This window comes from Sus scrofa, chromosome 10, assembly GCF_054392235.1.
Source record: "Sus scrofa isolate SSC_HxYL_T2T_F1_AM1 chromosome 10, Sscrofa_HxYL_maternal_Yorkshire_Landrace_v2.0, whole genome shotgun sequence".
Lineage (NCBI taxonomy): Eukaryota > Metazoa > Chordata > Mammalia > Artiodactyla > Suidae > Sus > Sus scrofa.
Window position 1 is genome coordinate 69325241 of NC_139392.1, and position 22416 is coordinate 69347656.

General features: G+C 41.4%; 1 protein-coding gene, 1 non-coding gene and 1 pseudogene across 4 annotated transcripts in view; 1 reads left to right on the top strand and 2 right to left on the bottom strand.

Annotated features, from left to right (window-relative positions):
• Positions 1-638: 638 nt before the first annotated feature.
• On the top strand, positions 639-1618 carry LOC100520689 (ferritin light chain pseudogene; annotated as a pseudogene).
• A 3849-nt stretch (positions 1619-5467) lies between these two features.
• LOC146399496 (U6 spliceosomal RNA) lies at positions 5468-5575 on the bottom strand. The gene has a single exon (XR_014818484.1). It is a non-coding gene; the product is annotated as a U6 spliceosomal RNA (small nuclear RNA).
• A 4249-nt stretch (positions 5576-9824) lies between these two features.
• KIF5B (kinesin family member 5B) overlaps positions 9825-22416 on the bottom strand; it is a 56397-nt gene continuing 43805 nt past the window's right edge. The window contains exons 20-27 of one of the 3 annotated variants that reach the window (XR_002336340.2): positions 22133-22234; positions 20037-20097; positions 19854-19925; positions 19576-19680; positions 17727-17943; positions 17078-17227; positions 11469-12287; positions 9825-10668 (exon numbers count right to left, since the gene is read on the bottom strand). Coding sequence is in view for 1 of the 3 variants with exons in the window: in XM_021064805.2 (XP_020920464.1) it covers positions 17097-17227; positions 17727-17943; positions 19576-19680; positions 19854-19925; positions 20037-20097; positions 22133-22234 (688 nt within the window). In the remaining 2 variants the exon portion in view is untranslated. Of the gene's footprint in view, positions 12288-15581; positions 16195-16730; positions 17228-17726; positions 17944-19575; positions 19681-19853; positions 19926-20036; positions 20098-22132; positions 22235-22416 lie in introns of those variants that run through there. The other 2 variants (XM_021064805.2, XR_014817833.1) reach the window with 2 other exon arrangements.

Below are 22416 nucleotides of genomic sequence, written 5' to 3' on the forward strand. Positions count from 1 at the left end.
AGTATCTAAAAAGCTCTAAAATTAAGTATTGTGCATATTGTGTAGGTTTGGTGCAACTCTTTTTTTTGGGGGGGGGTCTTTTTAGGGTCACACTGGAGGCGTTTGGAAGTTCCCAAGCTAGGGGTCAAATTGGAGCTATAGCTGCCAGCCTACACCACAGCCACAGCAATACCACATACGAGCTGAGTTTGCGACCATGGCTCATAGTAACGCTGGATGCTTCACCCACTGAGCTGGGCCAGGGATTGAATCTGCATTCTCATGGATACCAGTCGGATTCATTACCACTGAGCCACAATGGGAATTTTGGTGCAATTCTTTTGATAACAAAACATGGCCCTGGCCCACATGAGACATTTTTTTAGTCTTTGTATATATTCCACCGAATGTGAATAGAGGTCTATTTTGCTGAAGAGAAAAACCATGTTTGTTAACAAGGTGCTGGCCTAGACCTCAATGGGTCTGCTATTTACATACTACATATTATCTTTTTTTGTTTGTTTTGCCATTTCTTGGGCCGCTCCCGAGGCATATGGAGGTTCTCAGGCTAGGGGCCGAATCGGAGCTGTAGCCACCGGCCTACGCCAGAGCCACAGCAACGTGGGATCCGAGCCTCGTCTGCAACCTACGCGCCACAGCTCACGGCACTGCCGGATCGTTAACCCACTGAGCGAGGCCAGAGATTGAACCTGCAACCTCATGGTTCCTAGTAGGATTCGTTTCCACTGTGCCACAATGGGAACTCCCGTGTTACCTTTTCTAAATTCTGAAAAACTCAGCAGTGTGCTCAGCAGTTCCGCTGGTCTGACTCTTGCTTCAACTTGTGTTTGGATGGAACAGACCCAGGGATGCCCCTGGCTCCAGCCTCCAACTACCCTCCAGCCTTTTTTCCAGCTGCAACCTTTGGAATTAACCACTCAGCTATCCTCGGTCTCCGGGACCAACCAACTCCCTTTTTTGAGCTTAGCTCCTTATTATCTATCAACCATGAGCTCCCAGATTCATTAGAATTATTCCCCCTGAGGTGGAGGCTGGCGTCAACTGCCTGATCAACATGCATCTGTGGGCCTCCCATATTTACCTCTCTCTGGGCTTCTATTTCGACTGTGATGAAGGGCGTGAGCCACTCTTGCAGTGAATTTGCCCAGGGGAAGCTCGAGGGCAAGGAGCGTCCTTGAAAATGCAAAACCAGAGCAGTGGCTGTGCCCTCTTCCAGGATGTGCAGAAGCCATCTCAAGATGAGTGGAGTAAAACCCAGGACACTATGGAAGCTGCCATTCTCTTGGAGAATTACCTGAACCAGGCCCTTCTGGATCCGCACACCCTGCATCTGCCTGTGCAGACCCCCATCTCTGTGACTTCCTGGAGAGCCACTTCCTGGATGAGGAGGGGAGGCTCCCCAAGAAGATGGGTGACCACCTGACCCACCTCCGCAGGCTGTTGGGTCCCCAGGGTGGGCTGGGCGAGTGCCTCTTTGAAAGGCTCCCCTTCACGCACGACTGGGAGCCTCTGGAACCCAGTGGCCTTTGAGGAGCCCCTCTGGTGCCTGGGCTTTTGCCAAAAGCCCCTCTCTGCAGCCACAGTTCCCTTTTTAATCACCCTGGAGCCCTCTCCCAAGTCTTGGACCAAGTGGAAACAATAAAGCTTTTTGCAGCAAAAATAACTAATTCTGAAAAACTCAAAATTCCATACAACATTTGTCCCCAAAGGATTCCAAGTAAGAAATTATGGACTTCATTAACACACATAATGTCTGTTTTTTTTTTTTTTTTTTAGTTCAATTTGGATGTGTTGAACTGCAGGTGTCTGTGGGTCTTCAAGTGCCTAAGGCCTGCAAGCAGGTCAATATGTAAGACAGAACGTTATGGGAGGACTTCCCTGGTGGATTAGCAGGTTAAGGATCTGGTCCTATCAAGGCTGTGGTCGCTGCTGTGGCACAAGTTCAATCCCTGGCCAGGGAACTTCTGCATGCCATGGGTGTGGCCAAAAAATAAAAAAGAAATTTATGGGAGAGATTGGGGTTAGGAAAGCAGATATCATATTTATCAGCATAGATAACAGTTAAATTAAAATCATGAGGGGAAGTGTTCCCATCATGGTGCAATGGGTTAAGAATATGACTGCAGGCAGTTCCTGTCGTGGTTCAGCAGTAATGAACCTGACTAGGATCCACGAGGACTCGGGTTCAATCCCTGGCCTCACTCAGTTGGTTAAGGACCCAGAGTTGCTGTGAGCTGTGGTGTGGGTCACAGATGCGGCTCCCATCCCACGTTGCTGTGGCTGTGGCTGTGGCGTAGGCTGGCAGCTGTAGCTCTGATTCGATCCCTGGCCTGGGAACTTCCACATGCCTCAGGTGCAGCCCTAAAAAGCTAAAAAAAAAGAAAAAAGAAAAAAGGAATCCGACTGCAGCTCAGAGTTCAATCCCTGGCCAGGTGGAGTGGGTTAAAGGATCCAGCACTGCCACAACTGTAGCATAGGTTGCAGCTGCGGCTCCATTTTAACTCCTGGCCCAGGAACTTCCATATGCTGCATGGGTATGTATGACCAAAAAAAAAAAAAAAAAAAAAAAAAAAAAAGGCATAAAGAAAAAAACCATGAGGGTACCTCTCAGAAGATGCTTGGTTATCGAATGTTGAAGTCCCTTCCTCGGGACCTCAACATTCCTGATAACCAAGCATTGCCAGAAGAGCAATGGGAACATCCAAGTTCAGGGGTTGGATGAAGGAATCCACTGGGAGAAAGGGATGGAGATAAAGAGTGGAGAATAAAGCCTGAATTGGACAGGGCAGAGGTGGATCATTCTGGGCTGGGAGCAGTGCCTACAGCCATTGAAGACGCAATGGTGGAGCTGCCTGCTGCAGAGTTCTCAATGGAGCTATTGTTGTACGTTGGAGTGATTTCAGCCTCTGCTGTGTGGGGGGTGGGGGTAGCCTAAGAAGGCTCTTTGATGGCTCTGCCTCTGTGTCCAGGCTCAGGAATCAGAACCTTAACCTTCCCTTTTCTTTCTCTTTTTCCCTTTCTTTCCCTCCCTCCCTTCCCTTCTCTCTTCCTTCCTCTTTTTTTGTCTTCTGTCTTTTTAGGGCCACACCCACAGCATATGGAGGTTCCCAGGCTAGGGGCTGAATTGGAGCTGTTGCTGCCGGCCTACGCCACAGCCAGAGCAACTCGGGATCTGAGCCACATCTGTGCCCTACACCACAACTCATGGCAACGCCTAGTCCTTAACCCACTGAGTGAGGCCAGGGATCAAACCTGTGTCTTCATGGATGCTAGTCAGCCTTGTTAACCACTGAGCCACAACAGCAACTCCCCTCCCTCTCTCTCTAACTCTCCCCTCTCCCTCCCTTCCTCAGGACCTCAACATTCCTGATAACCAAGCATCTTTTCATCAGCTCTCCTCCCTCTCTGGTGAAAGTTTGGTTAAAGGGTCTGCAGCAGCAACAGAGATGTAACTAGAGATGATCGTACTAAGTGAAGAACTCGGAGAAAGACAAATACCATATGGTATGACCTGTATGTGGAATCTAAAATAGGGCACAAACGAACTCATCTACAAAACAGAAACAGACTCACAGACAGAGCGAATTTGTGGTTGTCAAGGGGGAATGGAGTAGGGGAGGGATGGACTGGGAGTTTGAGATTAACAATATGTAAACTATTATATACATAGATGCAAACTATTATATACAGAATTGATAAAAAAGGTCCCACTGTCTAGTACAGGGAACTATATTCAATATTCTATGATAAACCATAATGAAAAATATGTATAACTGAATCACTTTGCTGTACAGCAGAAATAAACACATTGTAAATCAACTATAATAAAATAAATTTTTAGAAAAAGGATGTGGGGAGTTCTGTGGTGCAGTAGGTTAAGGATCTGGTGTTGTTACTACTGTGGCTCAGGTCGCTGTTGTGGCATGAGTTCGATCCCTGGCCCTGGGAACTTTTGTATGTTGTGGGCGCAGCCAAAAACACAAAACCCCTCTGCAGCAGGTGGCTCAGACCTTGGGATGAGCACATGGTTACAGCAGTGGGTGCAGGGAGAAGCCGGCCCTTTCCACCCAGATAGGGAGCTTGGCTGCTTCTGGTTTATTCCTGCAGAGGGTCCATGTGGGGACCCTTGACATTGGCACCTGGAAGGTCTGGAAAGTGGGCAGCCACTTGCAAGGAGGCTTTAGGTTGCCCCCAATTGGCCCCCTGCAAAACCACTCCAGCTGGTCTTCCGTCTGACAGAAGAGAAATTCACTTTTCATTTTCAGTTGAATGTTTTCAGCCTTCAAATGGGAGCCTTTTGTTCATTCTAATTCGCCTACATCTGCATTAAAACAAAAGTTCATTTTCAGAACAGCATGGAGGGGGCCTGTGCACAATTCCAGTTATTGTATAGAAAAGCTGTGTGCCTAACTTTTTATTTTGCGGGAAAGTAATTTATCCAAGATGGTAACGTGGGTGTTTTCTGGAGCTCATTCTGGTGATGTCTTGTCTCTCTCTCAAGGAACAATGGGCACTTATTTGGAATTTTTCAGATTTAGCCACAGTGCTCTGATTTTTCATTTCCAATGGCTCCAGTGACAAAAATTAATTTCTTGAATGTTTTAAATAGCTGTCATAGGTGCTGGTTTTACCTACAGCGGAAACATCCAAAAGTTAAAAATGTTCGTTAACATCATTCAGTCAAGCTAATGTAAACTGAAAAACATTAAATATTTTGGTGTAGATCATGACACAAATACTTCCAGTCCTAAACTAACTGCTACGTACATTAAAAAAAACCAAAATTTTCTTCCAACATTGCTGAACTGTATGTACCCTTAAAAACAATTAAGATTGGGGTTCCCACTCTGGCGCAATGGGATTGGCGGCATCTCTGCAGTGCCAGGAGGCAGGTTTGATCCCCAGCCCGGTACAGAGGGTTAAAGGATCTGGCATTGCCACAACTGCTAGGTTGAAACTGGGGCTTGGATCTGATCCCTGAGAACTCCATATGCCATGGAGCGGCCAAAATAGAAAAAAAGATTAAGATGGTAAATTTTATGTGTATTTTTCCACAATTAAGACCCACTTCTCTTCTAAATCGTCAAAGTTTGGAAGCATTATTCATTTGATGAAGAAAGCAGTACTTTCAAGGACTCATTTCAGTTTGAGAACTGTGGACTTGTTTTCACATAATGTCAGTGATTATGAAGGCTCAATTTAAAATAAACAAATCCTTCAGACGTGCCCTCTCTATGTATATTTTTTTCTTTTTAGGGCCATGGCACATGGAAGTTCCCAGGTCAGGGATCGAATCAGAGCTTCAGCTGCCAGCCTACACCACAGTCACAGCAAAGCCAGATCCTTCACCCACTGAACAAGGCCAGGTATGGAACACATATCCTCACGGAGATAGTCAGATTCATTTTTGATGCACCACAACAGGAACTTCCTCTATACATATAACTTTGAATTCAGGCCAACATTTAAGAATGTGGAACCCTTCACAAATTTACATGTCATCCTCGTGCAGGGCCCATGTTAATCTTTTCTGTTTTGTTCCAATTTTTAGCATGTATGCTGCGGAAGTGAACACCAGATATGACTCCAGACAAGATTCAGGTGTCCAGGGTCTGCTGACTTTTGCTTTCCAGGTCCCCAAAATGTCACTGCTGGTGTCTCCTCTGTTGTTCTTTGTGGCTTTATGCTTTATAAGTTAGGAGATGAACCTTTTCCTTTGGCGCACTTCTAAGCTGCAAAAAGAGTGCAGGGAAATCTCACACCCTTCACCCAGTTTCTCCTAATGGGCCCATCTCACGTCACCACTGCACATTTGTCAAAACTAAGACCCTAACTGGCATAGGACTGTTAGCAGACTTCACCAGCTTTTCTACTCATGCCTTTTTATGGTTGCAGGGTCTAATCCAGGACCCCACTTGGTACTTAGTTGTTAGGTCCCCTGAGTCTCCTCAGGTTTGTCTTTCTTGGTTTTCCATGACCTTGACACTTGCGAAGAGTCCTGGTCAGACATTTTTTTTTTTTTTTTGTACATGTGATTTTTAAATTATGATTACTCAATGAATTTATTCCATTTATAGTTGTACAGTGATCATCACAATCCAATTTTATAGGATTTCCATCCCATAACCCCAGTGCATCCCCCACCCCCCAAACTATCTCCTTTGGAAACCGTAAATTTTTCAAAGTCTGTGAGTATCTGTTCTGCAAAGTTCATTGTGTCTTTTTTTCATATTACACGTCAGTGAAGGCATTTGATGTTGCTATCTGACTGACTTCACTTAGCATGATAATTTCTAGGTCCATCCACGTTGCTAAAAATGCCGTTATTTCGTTCCTTTTAATGGCTAATATTCTATTGTGTATATGTACCACATCTTCTTGATGCGCTACTTCTCTGTCGATTGATACTTAGGTTGTTTCCATGACTTGGCTATTGCATATAGTGCTGCAATGAACATTGGAGTATATGTGTCTTTGAGTCCTGGTTTTCTCTGGGTAGATGCCCAAGAGTGGGATTGCTGGATCAAATGGTAGTTCTATTTTTAGTTTTCTGAGGCATCTCCATACTGTTTCCCACGGTGGTTGCACCAATTTACAATCCCACCAACAGGTCCCTTGTTCTCCATACTCACTCCAGCACTTATTGTTTGTAGGCTTTTTGATGATGGCCATTCTGGCTGGTGTAAGGTGGTTTTGATTTGCATTTCTCTAATGAGTAATGTTGAACATCTTTTCACAGACTTTTTTTATTTTTTAAAAATTTTTGCCTTTTTAGGGCCACACCTGCAGCATATGGAGGTTCCTAGGCTAGGGGTCAAATCAGAGCTGCAGCTGCTGGCCTACACCACAGCCACAGCAACTTGGGATCCAAGCCAAGCCTGTGACCCACACCACAGCTTACAGCAACACCGGATCCTTAACCCACTGAGTGAGGCCAGGGATAGAACCTGTATCCTCATGGATGCTAGTCAGATTCGTTTCCAACGAGCCATGACAGGAACTCCCTGGTCAGGTGTGTTATACAATGTCCTTCTATTTGGTTTGTCTGCTATTTCTCTCCTGATCAGACTGGGGTTATGGTTTTGGGGGAAGTGTCCTCATCACAACCTGGGGTACATGTTACCCACATACCCACTGGTGGTCAGTTAAGGTAAAAAGTCCAGGGGTGGCTCTCCTCTGTAAGGCAGGGCTGATGGCAGATGAGGCTGTTCTAGAACTAGATTGGCTGACAGCAGTGGAAATGACAGAATCCTGTCCCCACACCCTGCCCCATAATGGCCAAGAGGTGACGATGGTGATAACGTGCAGGGCTGGATGGCAGCCAAGAGGGGCTGGACCCACAGTTACGCCAGGGCTCAGAGAACACAGCAGGTCCAGCTGGGCAGCCAGCAGGAATATTATTCAGCTTTTACCACTGGAATAGCAATGAAGGTCGAGAAAGCAGGGAGCAGTTGCTCTAAGATAGTCGAGATTCCTTGCGGGGTACCCAAGTTTGCCAACCCAATGAAGACGACCTCGTGACAACACAGCAAGTACAGTCTGTAAGAATCCCCCTTCCCTGCCCCCCCAAGGGAGTAGAGTCTCTACACTACAGAAAGGGGAATCCCCAAGTATCTTGAGGAAAGGCTGTTGGAAAAGGGACCTTTGATATTGACACCCAGAGATGTGAAGCATCACCATGGAAGAGGCACACAGGGCCACAGGGATAGCGCAGGTCACACTATACACACATATGTCAGCACTCATGGTCTGAGTGCACATGCTGTGACCTATCAGAGGTCACCGGTCCTTGTCAGTATAAATACCCGACACACTCTGTAACTGGCATGACTCTCACATGCATGTGGGATACAGGCTGCCTCAGAGCCCACACAATAGCCTCTGAAACCCTTAGGTCGTCCCTTCCCACAGCCAACCACTAAAATAGTTCCGTGTGCTCTTTTCAGATTACAGGAGGACCAGAGCAGCCTGCATTCACATGCGGTAGGTAACACGCAGGTACAACTTGCCCCAGGGCCACGTGAACTCTTCTCACCTGTCACAACAGTCTGAGGAGACTTGGACATCCCATCAATCCACACATCATGCTGCTAAGCCTACTGAGCTGGGGAGAGCTGAAAGTGCTCAGCATACTAGGGGCCTCAGTAAGACACACTTCACCAGGGTGTGGGGGAGAAACCTTCAGGTTCTGTTTCTATTTACACTTCTCCAGGAAAGAATGCTTTGGAGGCTTGTAGAGCACACTTAGAAGATAATAACCGGAGTTCCCTTGTGGCCTGTGGTTAAGGATTTGGTGTTGTCACTGCTGTGACGAGGGTTTGATCCCCGGCCTGGGAACTTCTGTACCATGTTGGTGCAAGTGAAAAAAAAAAAGAGGTAACAATCAGATAATAAAAACCAAAAACAAGGGGGAAAGTACACAAGTAACTGGTCACCAATGGAAGACAGGAGCAAAGAAATCCACTTTTTTTTTCTTTTTACGGCCGGACTTGTGGCATAGGACGTTCCCAGACCAGGGTTTGAATTGGAGCTGCAGCTGCAGACCTACCACAGCCATGTCAACAGTGGATCTGACCTGCATCTGTGACCTATGCTGCAGCCTGAGAAAATGCCCGACCCTTAACACACTGAGCGAGGCCTGGAATCGAACCCACATCCTCACAGAGACAACATCAGGTCCTTAACCTGCTGAGCCACAACGGGAACTCCAAAGCAACTCACTGAAAATAAAGGGAAAGTATCAATCATTTATGCTGTTTTTCTCATACAAACTATATACCCATGAGTAATCAAACAGATGAAGGCTGATTTCTCTACTATGGCTAACAAACTGAAGAAGGACTGAATTGGAATATTGCCCTTCTGTAACCCCTAATAAATTGCTGGATGAAGGTGCTAATCATCAATGGTGGCTAACATTTTGCCCAGTAAGGGACAACTAGACATTATATGCCACCTGAAAGGAGAATACCACTTCCCCTGACGTAATACTGCCCTCTTCCAACAAAACAAAACAACAAACCTGAATCTGACCAAGTCTATGGATCCAAAACAAATCCACAGGAAATAAAATGGCAGAGGAACATGTTCAACGTCATCAAAGGGAGGCAATCAGTAAAATCTGGGAAAATGTATTAGACAAATAACCTGCTGTCTTCAGGTTAAATTAATTACAGCCAAAAATTTGAGAGAGATGGAGGAAGACTCTATGGCAATATACTTGTTTAACTGGGTCCTGATTTAAACAAATTATTTACAAAAACTGAAATTTTGTTTAGAAAATGTTAGGGGGGCATGACAATGTTATTTAAGGTATATTTAAAACATACACCGAAGATCTATGAGTAAAAGCAGATGCTGTCTGAAAGGGCTTCAAAATAGCAGGAGGGAGGGCGTGCACGTGAGGCTGTGGGGAAACAACACCACAAGTGGGTAAGTGTGGAAACTGAGGGACAGGTGCTGGGATTGTCCTTAACTACTCTGCTGACTCCTACACACACTAAAAACCAATCAGCACCAGAACTGAGAAAGAGTCTGTCTTTGGTTTTCTACAGCTAGACCTGAATGACCACTGAGGAAGCACTGGGCTCAGATAAACGGAACCATGTAGACTAAAACAACGTGAGACTGAGGATTCATCTCTAGCTCTTAATCCTTCAGCCTACGTATGTAATACCTGATGTCCAAAGCACACACAATACGTTAGGAAACAAAATATACATGAATATAATGACATATGAGTTACTGTTCCGTCAAGAAAGGCCACCTGGTCATATAAAATCAACCTGATATTTCACTGAGTAAGTTTTAAGAAAGTCATTACATTTCAAAAAAATTTTCCTCTTTATTTAAACATAAAACACATTTACAGCATGCAGGTTAACTTAAAATTATGTGGCGCCTTCCCAAACCAATCATCTCTGAACATATCTTCAAGCACTGAAAAGAAACCAACATATTCCACAGGTGGACTCAGATTCTCTTCTATCACCTCCTGTCAAACTGAGTTATGCACAGTAGTTTTTTTTAAATTAGGCAAATAATTTAATTGATCACCTTGAATAAATATTACTTCTATTTCATTGAGTTTCTCTTCTGAACCATTTTATCAATACCATTCAGAGGAACATTAATATATTCAGTCAAAAAAAAAAAAAGACACTGCAAATTGAAATAAGTGTCGATGTTTCAGATGAGCAGAAATTTTCATTTATGAGAGCAAATGCTGTGTTTAATGACATAGCAAAAGCAGTTCAATGAAAACAAATTCATGAAATTCTCTGTACATTTTGTGGAAGTCTGAAATTAAATAGGAAAGAACCACTGAGATACTTAAAAAACCCTAACATTGTGTTTCTGAACCGCATGCTAGTTACAACTGTTTGTTACACAGCACCAATACCCGTGACAGATCTTACAAGAATGAAACTACCATGTTCAAAGAGAAAAGAATTTCTGCCTCACTTAAGAATATTGCCAAAAAAGCAAGCTTTCATTTGAAAATGAAATGTAAACGTCTATGTGAATACAGCCAAATATTTATCCATTTAGAAAACTATTGTCACAAATAGGCAGTAGCACTTTTTTTTTTTTGTTAACTGCACTACTTCAATCTTGCTGCACAACGAGGTTTCGTCTCAATTTTTGGAGTGCTTCTTTTGATCAATCCTAAAAACAATACAATCATTTTAAAGGTTGCAGACCATTAACATCAAGAATTTTTGACTGTTAAAAAAATAAATAAATTTATCTTTTAAATCAAAATTATTATAAAAGTGGAAATTACAATAGTTAAGGAAATAGAAAAATAAGCCAATTATGATCTGAGTCTTCTGACTATGGCTCCAAATTTAATACAAATATCTGTATATAAAACTTTTTCAAAAAGTTAATTTTGCCACCCAGATCCTAACGCAAAACTTTCCAACTTTCTCTGCTGAGTAACCTTAAATCCCCATGCTCCGCAAATTTCTGATAACATAGTTGCAGTTAGTCCCCTCCCACTGATGAAGCAAATATTGAAATCTCTTCCTTTATTACTTTTGTAGCTTCTAAAATAAACTGTTGACTTTTAATCATCTGAGGAAGAAGTGGCAAAAACAGGTACACTTAATTACAAAATTATCAGCTGCTGCCAACAAAATAATTCATTTGAGGATTATTAGTGACTTGCAAATGATTATTTCTAGACTAAAGAAGAAATAAGTTATACTGTACGACTTAATGTAGCAAGTTAAAAAAACCTCAGGGATTTCGGACCAAATTTACCTACATATTTATAAATTCATCTGGTATTTATCCTGTCCTTCCACATTTTTTCCTCAGTTTCCATAGGCTATAAATTTACATAAACCAATACAGTACTAATAATATAAAATTGTTTACTCCTATAATATCTTAGTTCATTTCACTATATTAAGATGACAAATTCATATCTGTCCAATTCTTATATTAATTAGCAGGCTCACCAGAATGAAGCAGGGTGTTTTCATTCCATCAAGCTATGTGCACTACTGCAGCACTGGGAAGAGAAATTTCTTTTCCAGACTCTTTCTTAAACAAAAGCAAAATATTTGCTTTTGATATTGTAATGTAGTTCTATTCAAGATAATTCAGCAACAGGCATTTCATGAGATAATTAAGTTGCCTTGCTTAGTTTCAAATGTCTAGTTAGGCAGTTTTAAGGTTTCAGTGCTCAAGGAGTAGTTTTCAGAAGCGAACTTCAGAGATGATACAGATAATTTTAACTCCGAAGTCATTTCAAGGGATTTTAAAGTACAGTACTGATCTGATATAATTTGTGGGCATGTAGTGTTGTAAGTGGTAAAATTTAAGACATTTAATCTAAGTGTTCCATTTTCCCTAAAATAAGGAGGATATTATTTTAATAAGAAAAGAGAAATAAGAAGCAGTAGCAGCTAGGTAACCTAAAGTGAGATTTAAAAATAAAAACACAATAGAACAAGTACAAAAAGCAGAGTCCTATATGGTACAGTTAGCTTGGCACAGTGAAGACTAAATTTAAGACATGAAAGACAGACTGTGTAATAAATAGGGCCACAGTTGTAAACTGTCGTTTTTCCCTCCTAAGACGCCAAAATTGCACTCTAGTTGTGTTGGGAAGCAGCAGAGTTTACAAGAGTGGGTAGGAAACAAATGTACAGGCCAGGTACAATTTATACACTAAAAAGAAATTCTAATTCTATAGTTTCCAAGGGACAGAGGCTATGGTCATTGAATGACTGCTTGATATTATGTTCTCTTCATACTTCAATTACTTTCAACACCTGAAGATGGAAGAAAGCATAGAGAGAAAATATTTTTACTTATACAAAACTTGTCTCTGAGATAACTATGAAAAAAATGAAATAAAACATACCAAATAGTTTAAAAACATTTAGCCAACAGCTTTGAATATTTTCCCCCAAACTGAAAAGATGGCAAAATTAAATGATTTTCTTTTCATTTGCCTTTTAAGTAGAGCTGTTCAGGGACAGAGTAACATAAAAAGGAGGCCAGTCTTGTATTTATCTCCCCAAGAACTAGGAATGAGCAGATGTTTGAATTATATGTTTTTTTTTCTTTTTTAGGGCTGCACCTGGGGCATATGGAAGTTCCTAGGCTAAGGACCGAATCGCATCTGCAGCTGTAGGCCTACACCACAGCTCACAGCAACAACATGCCCTTAACACAATGAGCAAGGTCAGGGATCGAACCCACATCCTCATGGATACTAGTCAAGTTTGTTACCACTGAGCCACAACAGGAACTCCGAATTACATGTTTTTTTTTTTTTTAAAAAAGAAAAAGATGGTCAATAAAATGGCAGCCAGTAGACAGTGTGAGCAACGTTAAGCTAAGGAACACCAAACCAGCAATGCCATATACAAGGTAGCTGTAGGAGTTCCCGTTGTGGCTCAGTAAGTTACAAACCCAACTAATATCCATGAGAATGTGGGTTTGATCCCTGGCCTCGATCAGTGGCTTAAGGATATTGTGCTGCTGCGAGCTGTGGCTAGATCTATCGTTGCTGTGATTTTGGCTGGCAGCTACAGCTCAAATTTGACCCCTAGCCTGGGAGTCTCCCATATGCCATGGGTGCGACTCTAAGAGAAAGAAAAAAAACCACAAAGAAGGTAGCTGTAAAAAACAAAAGGGGGTCGGGTAGGGATAAGCAAGAGGTTGGGAAAGTGACAGTGAAATAACAATCCCAGCAGCTGTTACCTTGTGCTCACTCAACTGCCTATTTACCTATGTGTTTAGAAAACCTTCACTTGCCCAAAGCATGATGGAAGCTGGCAGAACCAGCCTCCCCAAACCAGGCAGTATCGGTATCATGAATACATTGCCATCTTTTCCTTGAATAAACCCAGTGCTTTAAAACGCTTTTCTTTTTCTTTTTTTTTTTTGGTCTTTTTAAAGGGGCCGCTTCCATGGCATATGGAGGTTCCCAGGCCAGGAGTCGAATTGCAGCTGTAGCCACCAGCCTACACCACAGCCACAGCAATGTGGGATCCAAGCCGAGTCTGCAACCTACACACAGCTCATGGCAACACCAGATCCTTAACCCACTGAGTGAGGCCAGGGATCGAACCACAGTCTCATGGTTCCTAGTGGGGTTTCTTTCTGCTGTGCCACAACGGGAACTCCCCTGTTTTTCTTTCTTTTTTTTGTCTTTTTGCTATTTCTTGGGCCGCTCCTGTGGCATATGGAGGTTCCCAGGCTAGGAGTCGAATCGGAGCTGTAGCTGCTGGCCTACGCCAGAGCCGCATCTGCAACCTACACCACAGCTCACGGCAATGCCGGATTGTTAACCCACTGAGCAAGGGCAGGGACCAAACCCGCAACCTCATGGTTCCTAGTCAGATTCGTTAACCACTGCGCCACGACGGGAACTCCCCATGTTTTTCTTAATAATTAAAAAGTAATTTAAAATACCTCTACAAAGTATTTACTTCTTCAATAATGTATCACTTATGTAGATGATATACTTCTCAATCATGGCTTAAGACTGATGCAAGACCTTAAAAAAAAATAACAACCACTATCCTATGGACAGCAATGAAACAAACCTGAACTTGACTATACCTTTTTTTTTTTTTTTTGGCTGTGCTGGCAGCACATGAAAATTTCCAGGCCAGGGGTCAAACCTGTGCCACAGAAGTGACAACACTGGGCCCTTAACCCGCTAGGCCACCAGAAACTCCCTGATTATACTCTTTCAGTCACTTCAAGTCTCGACAACCTGGTCTAGCTAGGTTAACTATCTCCCTCATGTGCTAAACTGCTGTCATTACATTCTACTTTCCAGCTAAAACCTAGCTGTATTTAACAAAGGTGATGGACCATTCTCTCTCAAATGAGGTAAGAGGTTAAAGTTCACATGTGAACTGTAACGCGAGGACAAGATCCAAAAAAGATAAACTTTTACCTGTATTTATATTTATGCTTTGAAAATGCCTTTGCCCACCTCCACTTCCAGAAAAGGCAGCTTGCATCTACTTGGCACCCACTCTTTACTAGTTAATGACATCTTAACTGTATAACTCTCAAGAATGACTTTGATTTTAGTAATAAGGGGAGCTCAACAAGTTACCAATCCAAAGAGGGAAAAAACAGAAGCACTCTCCTAATTGGCAGGAAAGTTACTGTAACATCTTCTGATGAGAGACAATAATAAAGCACCTATTACCTACAATACAGTCTTATAACAATGTTTACGAGAACCCAAAAAATGATTTTTTTTTTTTTTTGGTCTTTTTAGGGTCACACCCATGGCAGAGGGAGGTTCCCAGGCTAGGGGTCCAAAGAGAGCCGTAGCTGCCAGCCTATGTCACAGCTACAGCAACGTCAGACCTGAGCGGCACCTGCAACCTACACCAAAGCTCATAGCATTGCCGGATCTTCAAGACACTGAGGGAGGTCAGGGATTGAACCCACACTCTCATGGATGCTAGTCCCAGATTTGTTCCTGCTGAGCCATGATGGGAACTCTACCAGCTTTAAAAAACTTAATCTGTAATTTGATTTTATGCTTAAGAATTTTATTTTATTTTTTTGGTCACGGCCCTGGCATGTGAAAGTTCCTGGGCCAGGACAAAACCCACACCACAGCAGTAACCCAAGTCATAGTAGTGATAATGACGACCCTTAACTGCTGGGCGGCCAGGGAACTCCCTATGCTTAAGGGTCAAAATAAGAAAGAAATTAACTGAAAAAGTAACCTGCTCAAGTTCATAAGAGTAAATTCAAACAGACGGGACTCCAATATCAATACTTTTTTCACTATATCATTCTCTTTTAAATCCAGAATATCGCTTAATTTTCTACTCAAATTGACAGCCAATGTTATGCAAAATGTCAAAGTAAAAAACAAAGAAGATTAAAATAAAATGACTTTAGTATCTGTCAAAAATAAAAACAATTAACTATCTCAAAGTTATCTAATATTTTTAGTTTCCAAACCATCTACACACCTGAGGCTTCCCAAAGGATTAAATCTGAGTTCCTACCATACAGTAAAATAGCAGGCAGCTATAATCAGTCACATGGCCAAGTTAAAAAAGTAGGCTACGAAGTAGTATTTTATAGAATATTTATAGAATAGCATAGTATCTTGGTAATATAATATTAACTGACAGTTTAAGCTTTCTAATTTAAAAGTTATAATATGTGAAGACAGCCCCAGGAAAATATATACAACATACTGGGTGGTATCTCTGGATAATATTTATCTCCTACTTTACTTTGCGGTAATTCTTTATCCCCCTACATGGTAAAAATATTACTTGCATTTAGAAAGAAACAAGTAAGAACTCATAAATTATAAAAACCACTCACAGAGGTAAATGGGAAAGGACACAGAAATAATTCATTAAAAATATAAGTATATAAATGGGCCAATAAACATGAAAATATCCAAATTCGTTAATAAATTAATGAGATAGTTGGCCTATTAAAATAGGAACTTAAAAACTATTAATACTTAATACTGGCAAAGATACAACAAAAAGGACAGTGTCACTGGCTAAGATGCAATTTGGTGCAGTCTTCTGAAGAGGGTTAGTGTCAAGAGCCTTAACAATGTTCACTTTCGGGAGTTCCCATCATGGCTCAATGGTAACGAACCCAATCAATATCCATGGAGATGCAGGTTTGATCCCTGGCCTCACTCAGTGGGTTAAGGATCCAGCACTGCTGTGAGCTGTGGCGTTGGTTGCAGACTTGGCTTGGATTCCACATTGCTGTGGCTGTGGTGTAGGTCAGCAGCTACAGCTCCAATTTGACCCCTAGCCTGGGAACTTTCATATGCTATCGATTTGGCCCTCAAAAGACCAAAAAAAAAAAAAAAAAAAGTTTCACTTTCTCCTAATCCCACTTATGGGAATTATCTGGAGATAATCGCAAAGTTGAGGATGTATAAAAAGATGTTTCACTGTGACTTTGCAATGACTATATGGAAAACATGAAACTTTTTTCTGGCTACACCTGCAGCATGAGAAAGTTCCTGAACCAGGGACTGAACCTGCAACACAGCAATGACAACGCTGAATCCTTAACCCACTGCACCACAAGGGAACTCCCATATATGGAAATTTCAATTTTGGACTATTTCAAGTATGGGAAAATTAACATAATTAAAAGTCTAGTAAAAGGCAATAGTTCAAAACAAAGAACCACAAAGGAACAAGGGAGTTACCTGATGGCTCAGAGGGTTAAGGATCTAGCACTATCAGCATTGCAGTGTGGGTCAATCCCTGGCCTGGGAACTTCTGCATGCTGTAGGCACAGCCAAAAATGAAACAAAATAAAACAAGGCAGTAGTTATAAATCATAGTATATCCATTAGACAATACCAAGAACTTAAACAAATGATCTAACAATAGGCTAAAAACAGTAAGAACACAAATTTGAATATACATATAGTATGACATGAACCAGGACAAAACTAAAGTTACTTATAATCCCACACATTAAAAAGAAACCATGATACTAAAGTGAGAATCCGAAAGGGTGTTTAACTGCCAATGAACCTCTCCATGGACAGGTGTGATTAAAAAATCCAGAGACCACCAACCTGTGGTGCCCTGTGAAGATTACACCTGCTTGCCTCCCCCGCCTCGTACTGCCACTGGCTGGCTGTTCTGAACAAATGCACCTCCTCCACGAATTGCACTTGGATGAGTCGGAGAAGCTGCGGGATGTTGCCCAGGACGAATAGGTTTAGCTGGTGTGAAAAACAAAAACTGACTTTAGAATAAATAACATGCGACTGCAATGACTCTGTAGGTCTCTTCTCTTTCTTCGCAAACAACTGCCCCCCCTTTCTCTTTGCCTTTCTATTTCTCAGTTATATCCTTTCCTCTAGGACCTATCCAATCCTTAGTTTCTGAAAATCCTTATTCCTTTATCAATGATTAACAATTAAAGTATGAAATACTATGGATGACATTTTCTTCCAAGTCTCTCTTTGCTTGAGTAACTTTGCTCTACATGGTTTCTTCTATCTGTGACCAGTCTCACTTGGCTGTGCTGTTCTGATCTCTCTTCTTGTCCTTTTGAGGTGACTTCCTCAGTTTGCTCTTCATTCCCAACAATGTTACTTTTTGGCAAATTAAAAAACACAAATACCACTGTGGCAGCACATAACAAATAAATCAGAGTACATTCTCAAGCAAAGAGAAACATTCAAACCAAAGCAAGGTTATTTATTGTGCTTTACTAACCAATTTGTGCAGAATGTCCTCTTCTGGCCATATTCTTTGATCTGACTGCTTCCTTTATACGATCTACTTCCTGCTGATAGCGTTTGCGATCACGAGATGCATTTTCTTTGGCTTCTTTCAGTGCAGACTCCAAAGCTTTCACCCTCTCAGCTGTAGCTCTGAGTCGCTTTTCCAACTTAGGAAGCTCACAGCGAAGATCTGCATTATCACGTACCAACTAAAGGTATATAGAAAAAATAAGGATTGTAGCTTTAAAGATGATTTGAAAAAATATGAACATTCCATAATTTCTCTTGAAAAAAAGTAACACTGCAACAAGCAAAGAATACATGTATCCATAAATACCACACACACACACATATGCTTCTCCCTAAAATATAATTTCATTCAATTTTGGAAGGTTTAGGAGACTATTCTTCCCCATTATTAAGTACTGAAATTATGTTATAACATAGGGTTAAGGTCTCTTCATTAAGATATTCATATTGTGGAAGTAATTATCCTTTTAGATAGAGTAAGATCCACAAGTAAACATTAACTTAGCAAGTCCCTTAAGTGCTGAAAGCAGGGAAGGCTTAAACTCCTTTAACCTTACTCTGGTGCAAACATAAGATTTATAATAACAAAGATACAATTAAGCATGCCAAGAAACTTAAAAGCTAATTAAATCATATATCAAACTTTTATAAAAGATAAAAAACCCACAGTAAGCATTATATTTTTCTTCCTTTTTTAAGGCCACACCAGTGGCATATGAAAGTTTCTGGGGTAGGGGCTGAATTGGAGCTGCAGCTGCAGGCCTACACCACAGCCACAGCAACACCAGATCCAAGCCACATCTGCTACCTATACCACAACTCATGGCAACGCCAGATCCTGAACCCCCGAGTAAGGCCAGGGACTGAACCCACAAACTCATGGTTCCTGGTCAGATTTGTTTCCCCTGAGCTAAGACAGGAACTCCAGGATTACTTTTTAAAGAATAAGAACTGCATCATTATTTTATATATTTCACACTCTGGGGCATTAAATGTATAAATACAAAAAAAGAGAAGCATTTAACTGCAAAGACTTGTCTACTACAGATTTAAAAATTATCATACTAAGAAAACTGACAGATTGGAAACCCTACATAAAAATTAAAACATCTGTTTTCATTGGCCTCTTAATAAAAAGCTGTGTTCCGCTGTGTTCAGGAGTTCCGCTGTGACTCAGTGGTAGCGAACCCAACTAGTATCCATGAGGACTTGGGTTCAATTCCTGGCCTTGCTCAGTGGGTTAAGGATCTGGCATTGAAGCAAGCCATAGCGTAGGTAGCAGACCTGGCTTGGATCTGGCGAGTTGCCATGGCTGTGGTGTAGGCCAGGAGCTATGACTCTGATTCACATCCTAGCCTGGGAACTTCCACATGTTGTAGGTGCAGCCCTAAAAAGACAATTAATTAATAAAACTTAAGGAAAAAAAAAAAAAAAAAGCTATTCAAAAATTCCCCAGAGTTTCTGCTATGGTACAGCCTTTTAAGGATCCACTGCTATCTTTGTGGCTGTACAGGTCTGGCCTAGCAAAAGCAGTGGGTTAAAGGATCTGGCATTGCTACAACTGTGGTGTAGGTCTCAGCTGTACCTTGGATTCGATCCCTGGTCTGAGAACTTCCATATGCTGTGGGTGTGGCCATAAAAACCAAACCAAAACAACAAACAAATAACCAAAACTCCCCCAGAAACTGCTAGTGGCGTATTTATATAATTGTGTGATAAAATAATGGAATGGCTCATGGTATGAAAATCCTTGGATTCAAATACCTGCCACTCCTCGGTTTGTATTGAACACAAAATATACTCTTTATTACCTGTTTGTGCACTTTAGTGAGTTGCTCAAGATTATTTTCAAGAAAGGAGATTTTTTGCTTTTGAGCAGCACTACCTCCAGTGTCATCAGAATCGATTTCGGCACTCTAGAAAAGATCAATAAGTGCTATGAAAAAATAGTATTAGATCAAATAAAAAACCTAAGTTTAACTATCCCAAAACTGTTACAATAATATAAGGTGATTTCACTACAAATACAAGAATTAGACACAGTAAGGTGTGTATTTTATAATTACCCACCCCAGTATTACTTTATTACCTTTTTAACCCTGGTGGCCAGGTCTTGAACAAAGAGCTTCCGTAGGTTGTGTAAAGTCTGAAGTTCCTTTGCCTTGAATTAAGAAAGCAGTATTTTTGGAAGTCAGTCTTCAAATTTAGTATAACCAATGGGAAGAGCCCATTAAATATCCTCAAATCCTATTTACTTCCAAGTTTTTCTTACCACTGTCTCTTCCAAACCCTTCAAGTCTTGTCTTGCTTGTTCTCGTCTATCTTGCATAACCCTAAAGAGTGGAAGAACATATAAATGTTTTCAACTTCGAGTCTCTAAACTCTAGATTTAGCACAAACATCTGAATCAAATATTTTTATCTGAAAGAATAAATCCCCCCCCCCCTTTTGAGGTCCCATGGCATATGGAGTTCCTGGGCCAGGGATCTAAAGTGCAGTTTTGACCTAAGCTGCAGCTGCAGCAACTACAGACAACCCTTAAACCACAGTGCCAGGCTGGGCGTTCCTGATGTTGCTGATCCCACTGTACCACAGTGGGAACTCCAGGATCAATTTTTAAATTCAAATGAAAGATCTTATTTTTAAAAAAGTTTACTGATGTTATGTTTTTCAAAGAAATTTCCACATGCCTTATCATCTTCTAAATCTATATGTCTTATTAGAAAATAACCCTCCCATTATAGCAGTAGAAGTGATGAAATAAAATGTGGCAGAATTCAAGTGATACTGAGCGGTTCTTTTTATATTTTACAACAGGCATTACCATATAGCACACTAATGTTTATCCAAAATAACTCCAATTAAACTGAGAATTGCAGAGATAATAAATTATTGAAGACTAAAAAAAATTTTGTGTTTTTTTGTTGTTTCTTTTTAGGGCTATACATATGGCATACAGAAGTGCCCAGGCTACGAGTCAAAGAGGAGCTGCAGCTGCCGGCCTATGCCACAGCCAGAGCCACAAAGGATCAAAGCCAAGTCTGCAACCTGTACCATAGCTCACGGGGCAATGATGGATACTTAACACACTGAGTGAGGCCAGGGATCAAACCAGCATCCCCACGGATAGCAGCTGGCTTTATTACCACTGAGTCACAGCAGAAAGCCCCCATTTTATGTATTTTAAATGTTAACATTATTCTAAACAAAATTATAGCTGAGATTCAGTAGATCCCTGACCCACTGCAGTTGGTTAAAAGATCTGGCATAGGTTGCAGCTGCAGCTCAGATTCTGCAAAAACTCTGAACTTGTCCTGACGGCATGACCATCCTAACGAATTATTCACTTTTAAGTTGTCTCTCATAAATTCAAGGTATGTGAAAGTTATAACCTGAGTTCCTACCTCCTCAGATTCTAGAAAACTGCATACTGACTATACTCTTGGTCAGTAGACCATGAAAACCAATGTCCAAAAGGCAAGGCTCAAACGATATTGTTCTTTTATGTAAGATCGAATCTGACAAAATTCACTTTTTGTGGCAGATCCTGAAATCTTCTAAATTACTAAATGTTATGTTTTAGGTTTACTTTTATGATGGCTCTTGAAGTAATTTGAATCTTGATTATCAGTGAAATACAAGACTTTGCTTCCACTGAAGTGCAAGAATGTACTACAAGTTTTTAGGCATAAATCAAACCAACTAAGAGTGTTTAAGAAAAACACCCTTGGAGTTCTCACTGTGGTACAATGGGATCAGTGGCATCTCTGCAGCACCAGGACGTAGGTTTAACCCCCAGCCCATTACAGATCTGGCAGAGGACGCAACTGTGGCTAGGGACCTGATCTTTGGCTCAGGAACTACATATGCCATGGGGTAGCCAAAAAAAAAAAAAAAAAAAAAAAAAAAAAAAGCCCCAAACCAAACAAAAACCACTCTAATTTAGCTTACACCAAGTGAAAAATGTATCCATCTGATAAAACTGAGAGTAATCTCTGCAATTCTCTAATTGAGGTTTACTTTTAGACTTGAATTAAAATATTTACTCACAAAAAAAAAAAAAAAAAAAGGAGTTCCCGTCGTGGCGCAGTGGTTAACGAATCCGACTAGGAACCATGAGGTTGCGGGTTCGGTCCCTGCCCTTGCTCAGTGGGTTAACGATCCGGCGTTGCCATGAGCTGTGGTGTAGGTCGCAGACGCGGCTCGGATCCCGCGTTGCTGTGGCTCTGGCGTAGGCCGGTGGCTATAGCTCCGATTCAACCCCTAGCCTGGGAACCTCCATATGCCGCGGGAGCGGCCCAAGAAATAGCAACAACAACAACAACAACAAAAAGACAAAAGACAAAAAAAAAAAAAAAATTTACTCACGTAAGTTCATGTAATTTCCTGCTCTTTTCCTGATCTGTAGCTTTCAACTTCTCATGTTCTACTCTCAGACGTTCCTGTTCTAGCATCATTTTCTGGTTTTGGCTGGGGAAAAAAAAAAAAACCACCTCAGAGTATCAACATCACATTTTCTGAATTCTTGTCCCTAAATGCATTAACAGTAAGTCCTGTGTCGCAAACTTATCATTTTTTTGTTACTCTCCTCTAGTTACTACTCAAATCACGATCTGGTTGCAGACTTCAAATTTCTATAAATTCTACGCTAT